Source organism: Bactrocera oleae, chromosome 3 (assembly GCF_042242935.1).
Source record: "Bactrocera oleae isolate idBacOlea1 chromosome 3, idBacOlea1, whole genome shotgun sequence".
Lineage (NCBI taxonomy): Eukaryota > Metazoa > Arthropoda > Insecta > Diptera > Tephritidae > Bactrocera > Bactrocera oleae.
This window is the reverse complement of record NC_091537.1, coordinates 43944351-43957500: the sequence shown is the minus strand read 5'-3', so window position 1 is coordinate 43957500 and position 13150 is coordinate 43944351. Positions and strand designations below refer to the sequence as shown.

Here is a 13150-nt window from a genome sequence, read left to right as displayed (position 1 = left end):
TGATGACGGAGTGCCAGCTGTTGACTGACTAGACGGAATAGAAATAACCTGCCCAGGGGAAATTGGAGGTGACGGTGCAAGGGAAATTGGATCTTGGGACGTACATAGATTCGCACGAAATATGTACAATTGCATCACCTTCTTCACTATGGCACCTATAATTGTACTTTGAAAAACGCACCCAGAGAGTGCCTGCGGGCTATAGGTTGCCGATCACTGCTCTAGAGCGACGTAACTATCCCTGTGGTAGGCATACCCTGTCTACATACAAGGTGCAATTCAAAAGTTTCAGGACTTTTATTAAAAAACGAATATTAGTTGTTTTTTTTTTGAAAAATTTATTGGTCGCTATCAAAATAGTCTCCTTCCGCCTGAATACAACGTTTTGCACGTTCAAGAACGTTATCGAATGACTTTTTTAGGTCATTTGTCGGTATAGCCTTGAGGATGGCATCAACGTCAGCATAGCGGTTTACAAATAAAAATCGCAGGGTGCCATATCAGGCAAATAGGGTGAATGGTTGATGATATGAATGCGATTTTTGGTCAAAAAATCTGTCTGATTCTGAGGTCTTATCCGTGTTGTTTCAAAGTGTGCGAGACAAATCGAGCACAAACCTTTCTGAGGCCCAAATTTTCTGTCAAAATACGATAAATCGACGCTGCGGATATTGGTAATTCCGATTCCATATATATAAGCGATTATTTTGGCTTTTTTTTTTAGTGATTTCAGTGTTTTTTTTCGTTTACAACATCTTTTGGCCGGCCCGAACGTTCGTCGTCTTCCAAGTCCTCCCGTCCCTCTTGAAAACGTTTAAAATACTCGTGAATACGGCTACGGGATATAAATCATCGCCATAAACTTGTTTCATCATTTGTTTTGGTAAACGTCTTACCAAGTTTAAAACAAAATTTAATGTTGGCTCTTTGTTCGATGCTCATTTTCCGACCGACACTACAAATGTAATGTCACATGTAGCGCGATATCTCAGCTGTTATACAAGTCAGCTGTTATATAAATTTTATACGACAACACTGAAGAATACACAATTGAGGGATAACAATTTCAGACAGATGGCGCCACTAGAAGCCACGTTGTTTAAAAAGTCCTGGATTTTTTGAATTGTACCTTGTATAGGCATATAAAATCATTGATTTCGCTTTCGTACATATATATGTATAGCGATGACAGTGCCAGTGACTTTCTGACTACGTAACACGGAAACGTATACTTTCCGCGCACGTCTTCCGTGTTACGTAGTCAGAAAGTCACTGGCACTGTCATCGCTTCTACGGTATAATAACGGTTGCAAGAATGTGTGAAAACACACGTATACTCAGGGCGCTCGGAGACAGCCTGCGTGCAATGGGCTGTCGATCACTGCTTCAGAGTATTGAAGATGATGGCTCTTTGTGAGGTCTAGTTCAAAATTGTAGAGCACGAAGTACGCAAATTTATTTCCAAATCGGATTATTTTTTATTTTTTAATCCAAAGTACTTAAATAAGAATTAAACAAGTAAGGAAGGGCTAAGTTCGGATGTAACCGAACATTTTATACTCTCGCAAAGTCAAATGGTATACTCGTTTGAGATTTCTTTGTGGATTGACTGATATTTTCGGTAGAAGGTCAACTATAGGCACTGGGGTCCACATATTTAGTACTTAGGGGCTTAAACAGTTTTGGTTCGATTTAGACAAGTTTTGGCCACAAGGTGGCATACTTTAATCGCATTATTCACGCAAAGTTTTATCCCGACAGAGTCATTGTTGCCTGATTTGCATAGTGGAAAGTGAAAGAATCAAGTGGTATTTAAAATGGTGTCATATGGAAAATAGGCGTGGTTGTAATCCGATTTCGCCCATTTTCGCACTATGACATAGAAACATGAAAAGAACGATACGCACCGAATTTGGTTGAAATCGGTTAAGCAGATCTCAAGATATGGGTTTTCACCTAAAAGTGGGATGTGCCACGCCCACTGTCTAATTTTGAACGCGGTTCCTATAAAGTCATCTCATACCATCTCAGAGATAAAATTTAATGTCTTTGGCGTGTTTAGTGCTTGATTTATCGCGCTTTTAGTAGTTTTTAACAGTACCGTTATATGGGGAGTGGACGGAGTTGCCACCCGATTTCAACTATTTTCACACCGTCAATAGAACTGCTAAAAACATTTGCTTCCAGTGAATTTTGTTATTATAGCATTAGCGGTTTAGGAGATATGCACATTAAACTTATTAGAGGCGGGACCACGCCCACTTTTTAAAAAAAATTTTAACTGCAGATGCCCCTCCCTAATGTGATCCTGTGTACCAAATAACAGTCTTGTATCTTATTGCGGAGCTTAGTTATGGCAAGTTATTTGTTTTTGATTAATAGCGTTTTGTGGGCGTGGCAGTGGTCCGATTACGCCCATCTGCAATACCGACCGTCTCACGGTACCATGAAACATGTCTACCAAGTTTCATAAAGATATCTCAATTTTTACTCAAGTTAGAGCTTGCACGGACGGACGGACAGACGGACAGACAGTCACCCGGATTTCAACTCGTCTCTTCATCCTGATCATTTATATATATATAACCCTATATCTAACTCGATTAATTTTAGGTGATACAAACAACCGTTAGGTGAACAAAACTATTATACTCTGTAGCAACAGATTGCGAGAGTATAAAAAGAAATTAGTTCAAGTGTTAATTCAATTATTTTTTCATGTATTATTTACAACCTTGACAAGAGTAATCAAAGATTTAGCCATTATTCCTTGGGATTCACGTGGAATTTTTTCATCAACTACTTCGAACCCTGCCAACTAATCAGTAAAAAATATTACTGTTAGTAATTTGAACGATTGGACGTCAAGATCAAAGCCAATTTTCTCACTTCGGGTATAACGCTATTCGATGGATTATTACTAAGAGTGGTTTTCAGAATTTTGTCCCTGTTTTCGCTATGCTTACGTTTTCTATACTTAAATTACTATTGAAATTAAACTCTAGTAACTACTTCACCTTTATCTTGCAGTTCCCATATGGAGTGCATTCCCATCGCTTCCTAAGATAAGGTTAAGATAATTTTTGCAGACCTGTCTTTCAAAGGATTAGTTACACCGTAATGTACTTTTGAAATACTGGGGATAAGTAATTATTTTGCTGTTTGCTTTCTTACATACATTTAAGTACAGAGTTCGTTGTGAAATTACTGCGGCAGTGTTACCTTTGATAATAAAGCATCACGTTCTACGCGAAAAATCCGGCAACACTGCCAAAATCAATTGCGCATCACTAGCATAACAAACGCAACATAAACATTTTGGCTGCTCGCTTGGATGGATTAGGAATTGTAATAGAATTTTGTAATAAATATCAATTTTATGTTCGATATAATTTATTTTTTGTTCTTAACGTAAAATGAAGTGCTAACGAAATCAAGTTATCATATACGTTCAAATTTCCATATTTCTAAGCAATACGTTCTCCGCGAAATAATTACTGCAATATTGCAGCAGAATATAATCTGATACTATGTTCGCACCAAATTGAAAACCTCTTGAAAACACAATTTGTGGATTGTGGAACCGAAGTCGTTCGCACCGACATTTTGTGTTTTCGATGAGTTTTCATTGACAGTTCACACATTTATTTGTTTACATTAGTTACGTACGTTTAGGCCAACGAGAATGGTAAGTTTTAGAATTTTAAATATTTTTTTTATTAATCAACTTTGAAAATTATTGCTTCTCCTTTTTGTAGAATCTATCGGCTCGGTTGGTGACATTATCATCGCTGAGGGCGAAGGAGTGCAAACTGGTGATGGCAGTGAAGATGCAGCAACAAATGTTGAACACGCAGCCGTTTTCACCGAAATTTCCATCGGTTCGGAGTTCGTAGGACCTTTTTAAAAATGTATATACTTATATATATGTAAATATAAATAATATATTCAATAAAAAACACATGTCTCTTACTTGGAAAGCTTTCCTCCACTAAGCCCTCTGTGTTGTAACTTTTATATGGCGACAGTATTGCGCTCATTTTTTTAAATAAAGGCCACTGCGAGGGGGAACCGCCAGTTGAATCGAGTGCTGTTTTCTCCTTCCTATAAAACATAATAACATATAACGCGTTAATATTTACTCAATATTGTTAAATATTTATTTTTACTCAATTTTATTTACCTAAATCTTTGCGACAGATTGTGCATCTTCATTTTGATTTCTGCCGCCGTGAAAGTGACACCTTGCTGCTGCAGCTCCACTGCCATTTCCTCCAAAATGTGGCTATTTTTTCTTGGCCCTCGAAGCGCGCCAACTTTTTTTTCCCATAATTCTATTAGTAGGGCTTCTCCCTTCACGCTCCACGAATTCCGTTTTTTTTATAGACTTTTTTCTCCATTTGAATGTAAACAAATTCCCAGAATGTAAACAAATGGTCAAGTGACATTTAGCTGGCGAAATATGTCTTCCAATAATATCGATTAAACTAGAGCAGGCACCGATTATAATGAGTGGAATGTAAGTTTTCAAGGGGTTTTTAGCGAAAACTGTGTTTTCGTTTGACAGATTTTGGGATGGATGAAAACACAAGTTTTCGCGTGGAAACCTCATTTGTCGATGAAAACACGAATTTCGTGTCGGTGCGAACATAGCATGAGCATCAGCACCAGAGTATCAAGTTAGTAACAGGGTTGCAGTATTGCGGTAATTATTAAGCAGCTCTAACACGCCTAGTATTTTGAAACAATTATAGAAATATTAAGAATCATATTCATACTTATCAAAAATGTATTAAAGTAAACAAGTGGTGAAGTTATATACTTTTTTTTCTATATTATTTTTTTTTTAGTTAATAATAAATATGTCAAAACAAGAAAAAGTAAGAACAGGAACAACGGATGGATGGTTTGAGGGATGGTTCAGCCGTCAAAAAATAAAAAACACCAACCATAATGCAACTGTGCCCATAAAATCAAATATTTTTGATAATAATGAAAGTATTGACCTTCAGGCGCTGGAAAATGATATTCGAACGATGAATGACAGTGAAATAGACTTGAAGTTTTTGGAAATTCTGGAAGATATGAATATTCCTAAGGATAAACGTGAACCACTTCTAAAGAAAACTCATGCTGAAAAGCGCAAGATGGTATTTATGCATCTAAAGGGTAAGTTTTTGCCTATAAGTATGTATGATTTATACTATACCTAGTTTAATTAAAGAAAATCGGTATATTATATAATCGAACCGGAAAAAGTCTGTATATTTAAATACAGTTGTATTACAGGGCACCAAAAATTATTATATAGGCTCAGATTTAGATCATATGATATTAGCCTTAGTTTGTATTACAACTACAATTGTTCGCGACTAATAGAATTGTGAGCACTTCTTAAGAATACACACAAACATACAATTATGTATGAAAAATGTTAATATCAAACTAATGCTGCTTATATTAACTAATTTAAATATATGAAATAACTTTACTATGGGTATCACATCGCTCACTATTTAACAATATATCATAAATGACTTTTCTTTTAGTATTGGACAAACCAGTTTTTAATCGAGAGATTGAGTTATAACTACTTAGTGTTCCTATAACTTCTATTACAGAGTTAACAATTCATACAGCGGGGACGTGGAAAAAGTGCGTTTATTACCCTCTATTACTACTGATCAGTTCAGTTATTGTTGTTGTAGCGGCAGAAACACTCCTGAAGTAATATTCCGAAGAAGAATGGTGCCAAGCTGACAGTCCTTGGCTAGATAAAAATTCCGATGAACTTATCAGTTCAGTATTTGTTGCTTTCACTTATTAACAATGGAGTTGGGAGCTTAAGAAAATCGTACTGCGGTGATTGCCCTACACAAGCGTGAAGAAAGGGCAAATGAAATTTATGAGCTTCTCAAAAAACTTAATCTTTCCCGACTGTTTGTTTACCACACTATTGATCGCTCTTCCGAAATGTCCACTCGATTCCTATTAAGTCATCTCATACCATCCCAGAGATATAGTTTAATGTCTCTGGCGTGTTTAGTGCTTGATTTATCGCACTTTTAGAAGTTTTTAACAGTACCGTTTTTGGGGGAGTGGGCGGGCGTTGTTGTTATCCAATTTCACCCATTTTCACACTGTCCATACAGGTAATAAAAACATTTGTTTTCAGAGAATTTTGTTATTATAGCTTTAGCGGTTTAGAAGATATGCACATTAAACCTATTAGGGAGCGGGACTACGCCCACTTGTAAAAAAATGTTAAACTGCAGATGCCCCTCCCTAATGTGATCCTGTATACCAAATAACAGTCTTATATCTTTTTGTGGAGCCTAGTTATGGCAATTTATTTGTTTTTGATTAATGACCTTTTCTGGGCGGGGCAGTGTCCAAATACGCCCAGCCGCAATACTAACCATCTTACGAAACCAAGAAACGTGTGTACCAAGTTTCATAAAGATATCTCAATTTTTCTCAAGTTACAGCTTGCACAGACGGACGGATGGACGGACACACAGTCACCCGGATTTCAACTCGTCCTTTCATCCTGATCATTTATATATACATAACCCTATATCTAACTCGATTAGTTTTAGGTGATACAAACAACCGATAGGTGAACAAAGCTATTATACTCTTTAGCAACATGTTGCGAGACGATGGTGTCAGTCAATATTACTTACCTACCGGAGGTAAGACAATATTGTATAGCTCGTCATTATTTTTATCTTACACACCAAATAAACACATTATTGAAAAGATTAATTTTAAAATTGTTTTTGCTTCCGATGCTATATACTAATTGCGATTTTAATGTTGCTTCATCTGTTTTTTCGTAAGATCAGGAGAACACTCTGCTTTTCGTTTCTTAGCTGGTCTTTTGTTTAAATCCATTTAGTTTCTCTAGCTAATTCTTTTTCATCCGTTGAGAATTCAACCTTATATTCCAAATTAGGAATTTGGTTTACTTCGATGGACCTAAGCTTCACATTTTCGGCTTTTAGAGTATTTACGTCTAATAATAGTTTTATACATATCTGTTCTATATATTTCCTCAAGCTTTTTGATTAATTTATTAATAGTAACATCTCTTTTGGCTGCTTTATTTAATTTACCCCCTCCTTGAGGAGGTATCTTAATAATAATTGGCATTACTATTATAAATTGCCCTTGCCAGAATAATTGATATATTATATATAATTTCATTTGAATAATAAAAAATAAACAATACTTGGCAACCCTATTCCTCAGTTGCCTTGAGAATAATTATTGATAGTTATTATCATTGTAGTATAATTTTAGGCTAAGGTATAATAAATTATCTTTTGTGCCGCCAAAAAAGTATTCAAACCTCGGGTTTTTTTTTCTCCTTTGTGTCCAACAAACGGTGATACCGGCGAATTAACAAACCTCCCAATCCAAACTAGTCAGTGGTTGTAAGTCGCTGCACCTGCACCTCAGTATATACAGTTATAAACCTTGGGTTTGTTTACATATGAATACTCTACTCAAGAAAAATGAAGGTGTTGTGTAACACTTTTTTTTGCTACTTTTAAAGTAATTAGGGTGTCGTCTTAGCATTTAAGATACACATAAATTTCAAAGATTTGTGAGCAATTATATTATGATAATTAATAAATATTATTCAATGGAATTTTTTGCATTATTAAAGTGATTATTTTGAATTACTTTGCTTATTTGTTCAATGTTGTTGGGATATTACTTATTATTTAATGTTGTGTCAATTGTTTTTATTTTTTTTTTTGAGCAAGTGTTAAACACGCTGTAAGTATATTTTAATTTTTGACATAGAAAACTGAGAAGTTGATTAGCCGTTAGAAAGAAAATTATTTAATATTTCATTTAAATATAAGAACTTTATATAATAAATGTAACGAAAGTTTTAGTTTTATAACAGGGTTGATAAACGAAATCAAAACCTTTTATGCTTTCTGTCGGTCAAATTTAAACAAATACAGCTAGAAGAAAACTCACCATAGAGAAATCTAGCACTAGTGCTGCGTTTCATTCATAAGAACTCACTTATTACGGAATATCTGATCATCAGTAAATTTTTTTTGACAAAATACGACACACTATGACGTTTAAATCATCTATTAAGAAAATATACCATAAATAAATAATTTCCCATTATAGTTTGCAACAACATTTATTGTTTTTGTTATTTAATAAACAAAATATGCCGATTATTTACCATCTCAACATATACAGTACTGTTTTGTTAAAACTCGCTTTTTCAAAGTTGCGGACTTCAAATGATCCAATAACGCTATGTAATAGTCTCTATTGATGGTTTTACTCTTCTCAAGATAGTTGATGAATATTACACCTATCATATTCCAAAATACCGAGGCCATAACCTTTCGAGATGATAGTTGTGTTTTCAGGCGCTTTTGACAAGGTTCACCAGTTGGTGTCCACTCAGATGACGATCGTTTTGATTCTGGAGTGAAATGACTGGATCCATCATGACCAAGGACTGCTCAGAATCATAAACACATTGCTGTTTTTGGCCAACAGTCAGCAAATGTGGCACCCACTTTGAACAGAGCTTTCTCATGGACAAATTCTTGTATAAAGCCAACACGGTATTTTGAAATCCTTACGACGTCAGCTATATAACGCAAGTTCACTTTCGGATCATTCAGAACGATTTTGTGGATTGTTTTTTTATGTTTTCTGGTGTTTTACTGGTGCCTCATTTGGACGCGCACTGTGTTTTGCATCATTGATGTCTCTACGACTACGTTTGAAGTCAGCAAACCAACGTTTTATTGGGGTTTCTAATAGTGCGGAATCCCCATAACATTTTTCAAGCCGTTGCTTCGCTTGAACGGTATTTTTTCCCCATCAAGAAGCAGTGTAAAATTAAAACACGAAATTGTTCACCATCTATTGTTTTTAAAACAAAAAAAGTAGCGTCACTCTTAGCACAATAATTCGCAAGCTAATAAATAAAATGAAATTTTGACAGCTGTATTTTGAAAGTTAGTGCAAACTGAAAATGAGGTGAATTCAACCAAACTAGCACCATCTATGTGTGAGACCCGGTACTTTTCAGCCCATGTGTTATCAAGGTCACATTTCATTACAGCAAGACGCCAAATAGGTAAATTTCAGCACCTTTGCATAGCGGTGATGATTTGCGAAAACACTTGCAGCAGTTTTGACTTAGTTACAAAAAAAATTATAACCTATTTCGACTCGTGGTTTAATTGAAACTGTTAGGTATATATAAAACATTAATGTAAATCGCAAAATAAAATGTAAGAACATGACGACGTTTTTTGGTAAGGGAAGGGGATCGAAAAAGCTATTCTTCGATGGAAAATAAACGTGTTTTTGGAGTGCTCGTTGAAGAGTGGAGTGCTCAACAAAAAGTTTCTCTTGTTATTGATCATATCTCAAAATTTTCAAAACCTGTCCACACAGCCTACTGCGCAAGATGCTTCAAGTAGGGTAGAAATCATACTTCAGAAGTAGGCTGAAAATAGGCATTCGCTATGATGTTCAATGCATACAATACAGCTTTTTTCACGGTCCAAAACCATGTCGAACGAGTGTTTTAGCTCGTTGCCCGGTATGGCCGCCAGTATGCCGGTGCAAGCCTTTTGAATGGCCTCTACGTCTGCATAACGCTTTCCTTTCATCGGCAAATGCATTTTTCCGAAAGGTAAAAGTCGCACGGTGCCATATCAGGTGAATACGGGGAGTGGTTGATTGTTAAAGTGTGATTTTTGATCAAATAATCGGTCACAAGCGTCGATCGATGAGACGGCGCATTATCGTGCAACAAACGCCAACTTCCATCTTCGCGATATGCGGGCCGAACACGTCAAATTCGGGGCACCAAACGCTTCAAAACTCCAAGGTAGAATACCACATTAACGTTTTGGCCGGGTAGAACAAATTCTTTGGGGACAATACCCTTGGAATCATAAAACAAATCAGCATTGTCTTCACTTTTGACTTCTCCAGGCGCGATTTTTTGGCCCACATATTCATCGTCATTTATGTCCTCACGACCACTTTCAAAACGTTGAAACCACTCGTGCACTCTGCTACGGGATAGGCAATCATCGCCATAAACTTGTTTTATCAATTAAAACTTTTCGTTAAAAGTTTTACCAATTTTAAAACAAAATTTAATGTTGGTTCTTTATTCGAAGCTCATTTTCGCACCGATGAAAAAATCATACTGACACTTAAAACGCAATAACTTCACTTCCAATAGATGAAATGTCATGAAATTTTTACTGGAAGTCGATAAAGGATAGCAGATTCTAACCCACTAGCCGACATATAGATGGCGCCACTAGAGTTTACTTTGTTACTTTTTTACTGTTTACTTTGGAACGCACATTGTATTGCGCGTAATGAATTATTCTGCCAACTATAATAGATGCTACTTTTAAAAGCACTTCCAAAAGTTTGTACTCACTCTTAAGAGCAAGAGCAGCAGCCACCTCTAAAAACTTTAGGTAAAACTGTTTACATTTTTCATTTATTAGAAATCAAATAGTACAATTAAACGTTGTAAAAAATTTGAATTTCAATCGAAATGCGTGAAATTAGTAAGCCAAGTTCTAGAACAAATTTTAACCATAATGACGTAGTAATATCTTTTACAATTCTTACCGAACATTTTATACTCTCGAAAGCATTAAAGCCGGTTAAATTATTTTAGGTTTTGACAAAACTTTATATTACAAAAGGTTGCGAAAGAACATTCATTATTCGACGAAAGGGTGACAGACTAACTATCATGTTTGGTATTTTATTAACTTATATTACTAGTTAGGTGTTATGAAGTTTCTTACCATATTTTGTATGATTTTGTCACGCTAATTCCAAATCTGTAGTCAGTTTTTCTCGGGCGGCTCTAGTTTTCGAAAATGAACATATTACAGGTCATATTAGCCAAAAATGCTACAATTTTTGAATTAAAAAATATATTGCTCTTACTTAACATGAAAAAACCCCATTAATTAATTTAATCCATGCATATTTCTCCTTATTTGTCATACAATCATTAAAATGTTGGTCCTTTATTAGTTCCCTCATTTGAGGACCGTCAAATATACCAGATTTAATATTTTCTGTGCTCAATTTCGGAAATATTTTACTATATATTTAAAACATTCCCGATCCTTGTGACAAGCTTTTAAAACTGTTTTATCAGACCTAACCTTTATATAAATAATGCGGTCTCTGGCTACTAGAGGGGCATTCATCACATTCATACTACTCGGTACTAAATTCACTCCCAAATGCCAAACTTTTTTGACCCATTGGTCGGCTATCCCATAAGCATATGAAACAGGATTATTTGGTATACCCTCAATATCAACCAGTTATGTGCTATGTATTTTATTTTCCTAAAGTAGTCCAAATATACTTTTTTATAGAATCAGACGCATTTAAACGGCCTTCTTTAAACGTATAGTCACCACAAAACAGCACAAAAACTATTCGGATCATTTAAATAAGTTTTTTTTAATGTAGACATAGCGGTTTATTTATGAAATTTAGTAATTTTTTAAACCACATTATGAAATGAAAACTTTGAAATATTACGCATATTGATCAACATAAACGGCTTAGAGTAAGCTAAAATAACAAAAATTATCATATGTGGTATATAGTAGCTGGCCTAATTCGTTGACCAATTGTACCTAGCTTCTGCATTAAACAATAATATATCCAATGGTATACGTTCAGTTACTATTGCTATGATATCTTACACATTGAGTGATATATAATATACTGCTTAAAGGCAACCGGAAGTATAAAATCCTTATATTTGGTATATGGGGGCTAGGGGATGTATTGACCCGACTTTATCGATCGACAGGCACATGAACACATATTTATTAGGTAAAGATGCTTTTTTAATTTATTTAAGATATCTCACATATTTGCCGGTATAAAGTCACATGAAGTTCGATACTTATTATATTAAGGGGCTAGAGAAAGCATAGATCCGATTTTAACCATTTTTACCGCAAGAGTATAGTGTTATTAGAAAAAGATTCTTTCTGACTTTTAATAATATATGTATTTCACACATTGGCCGATTTTTTCGATAAAAAGTGAGCAGTAGGCACTGGGGTCCACATGTTCGTTTTCTGGGGGTTTGAACAGATATGGTCCGATCTTTACAATTTTTAGACCTGAGATGGCATAGCTTAAATGCACTGTTTGAGCAAACTTTTATTCTGATATATATCCTGAAATTGGTTCTTGATTTGTATAACTGTACACACCAAAATTAACAAAAGGAAGGCCGGCAATCACGCTCTTTTGAAATTGTGATCTATAAATCCCTTTCGAATTATGTTGTGTGCAAAATTTAATATCTCTGGCGCATTCATTTGTTGGGTTATCGCACGTAATAGTTTTGGACAACCGTAATATGCGGAGTGGTAGCGTCATAATCCAATTTCACACTGTTGAATCAGGTGCCAAAAAGATTTGTTTTGGGTAAGTTTGGTTGATTAAGCTTAAGTGGTTTGGGAGATATGTATGTACATTAAACCTATTAGGCGGCGAGCCTACGCTCACTCTTAACATAATTTTAAAACCACATATGCTCCTATCTAATGTTATTCGTTGTACTTAGTAAAAAGAAATTTATATCTTATTGGGGAATTTAGTTATGGTACCTTATAAGTAAGGTTTGAAATGGAATTTCGTGAGTGGGGCAATTCTCCGATCCCACCCATCTGCAATACCAATTTTCCTTGGTGCAAAGAAATGTATGTACAAAGTTACATATTGAATTGACTACAATAGCGTTTTATTCAGTTTTAATTCAGTTTCTATATCATCTATCATTCATCATATCTCATTCATTCAACAAAAAATACATACATATAAATAAATATAATAATAATAAATGTAAATGTGCTTTACTAAATAATGTTAAGTTTTAGAGAATATTCGTGTATGCAAACTAGTTTTACCAACAATTTAATTTTAAAGTTTTTGATGTATTTTGTTTGATTGTAATTAATATATTTTTTTTTCTACTTCACATTTCTTTTCTTTAAAACTTATCGAAATAGATACGTAGTTATGGAAATCCGGGTGAGTGTCTATACGTCTGTTTGTGCAACCGATAACT

The 13150-nt window shown here is 35.0% G+C and overlaps 1 protein-coding gene across 6 annotated transcripts in view; it reads left to right on the top strand.

The window, feature by feature from the left end:
* The window catches only part of dia (diaphanous related formin 1), an 81179-nt gene that overhangs the window by 46122 nt on the left and 21907 nt on the right, over positions 1–13150 (top strand). For all 6 annotated transcript variants that reach the window (XM_070106566.1, XM_036356714.2, XM_070106567.1 and 3 more), the window contains exon 2: positions 4851–5169. In XM_070106566.1, the coding sequence (XP_069962667.1) occupies positions 4851–5169 (319 nt within the window). The remainder of the gene's footprint in view (positions 1–4850; positions 5170–13150) is intronic.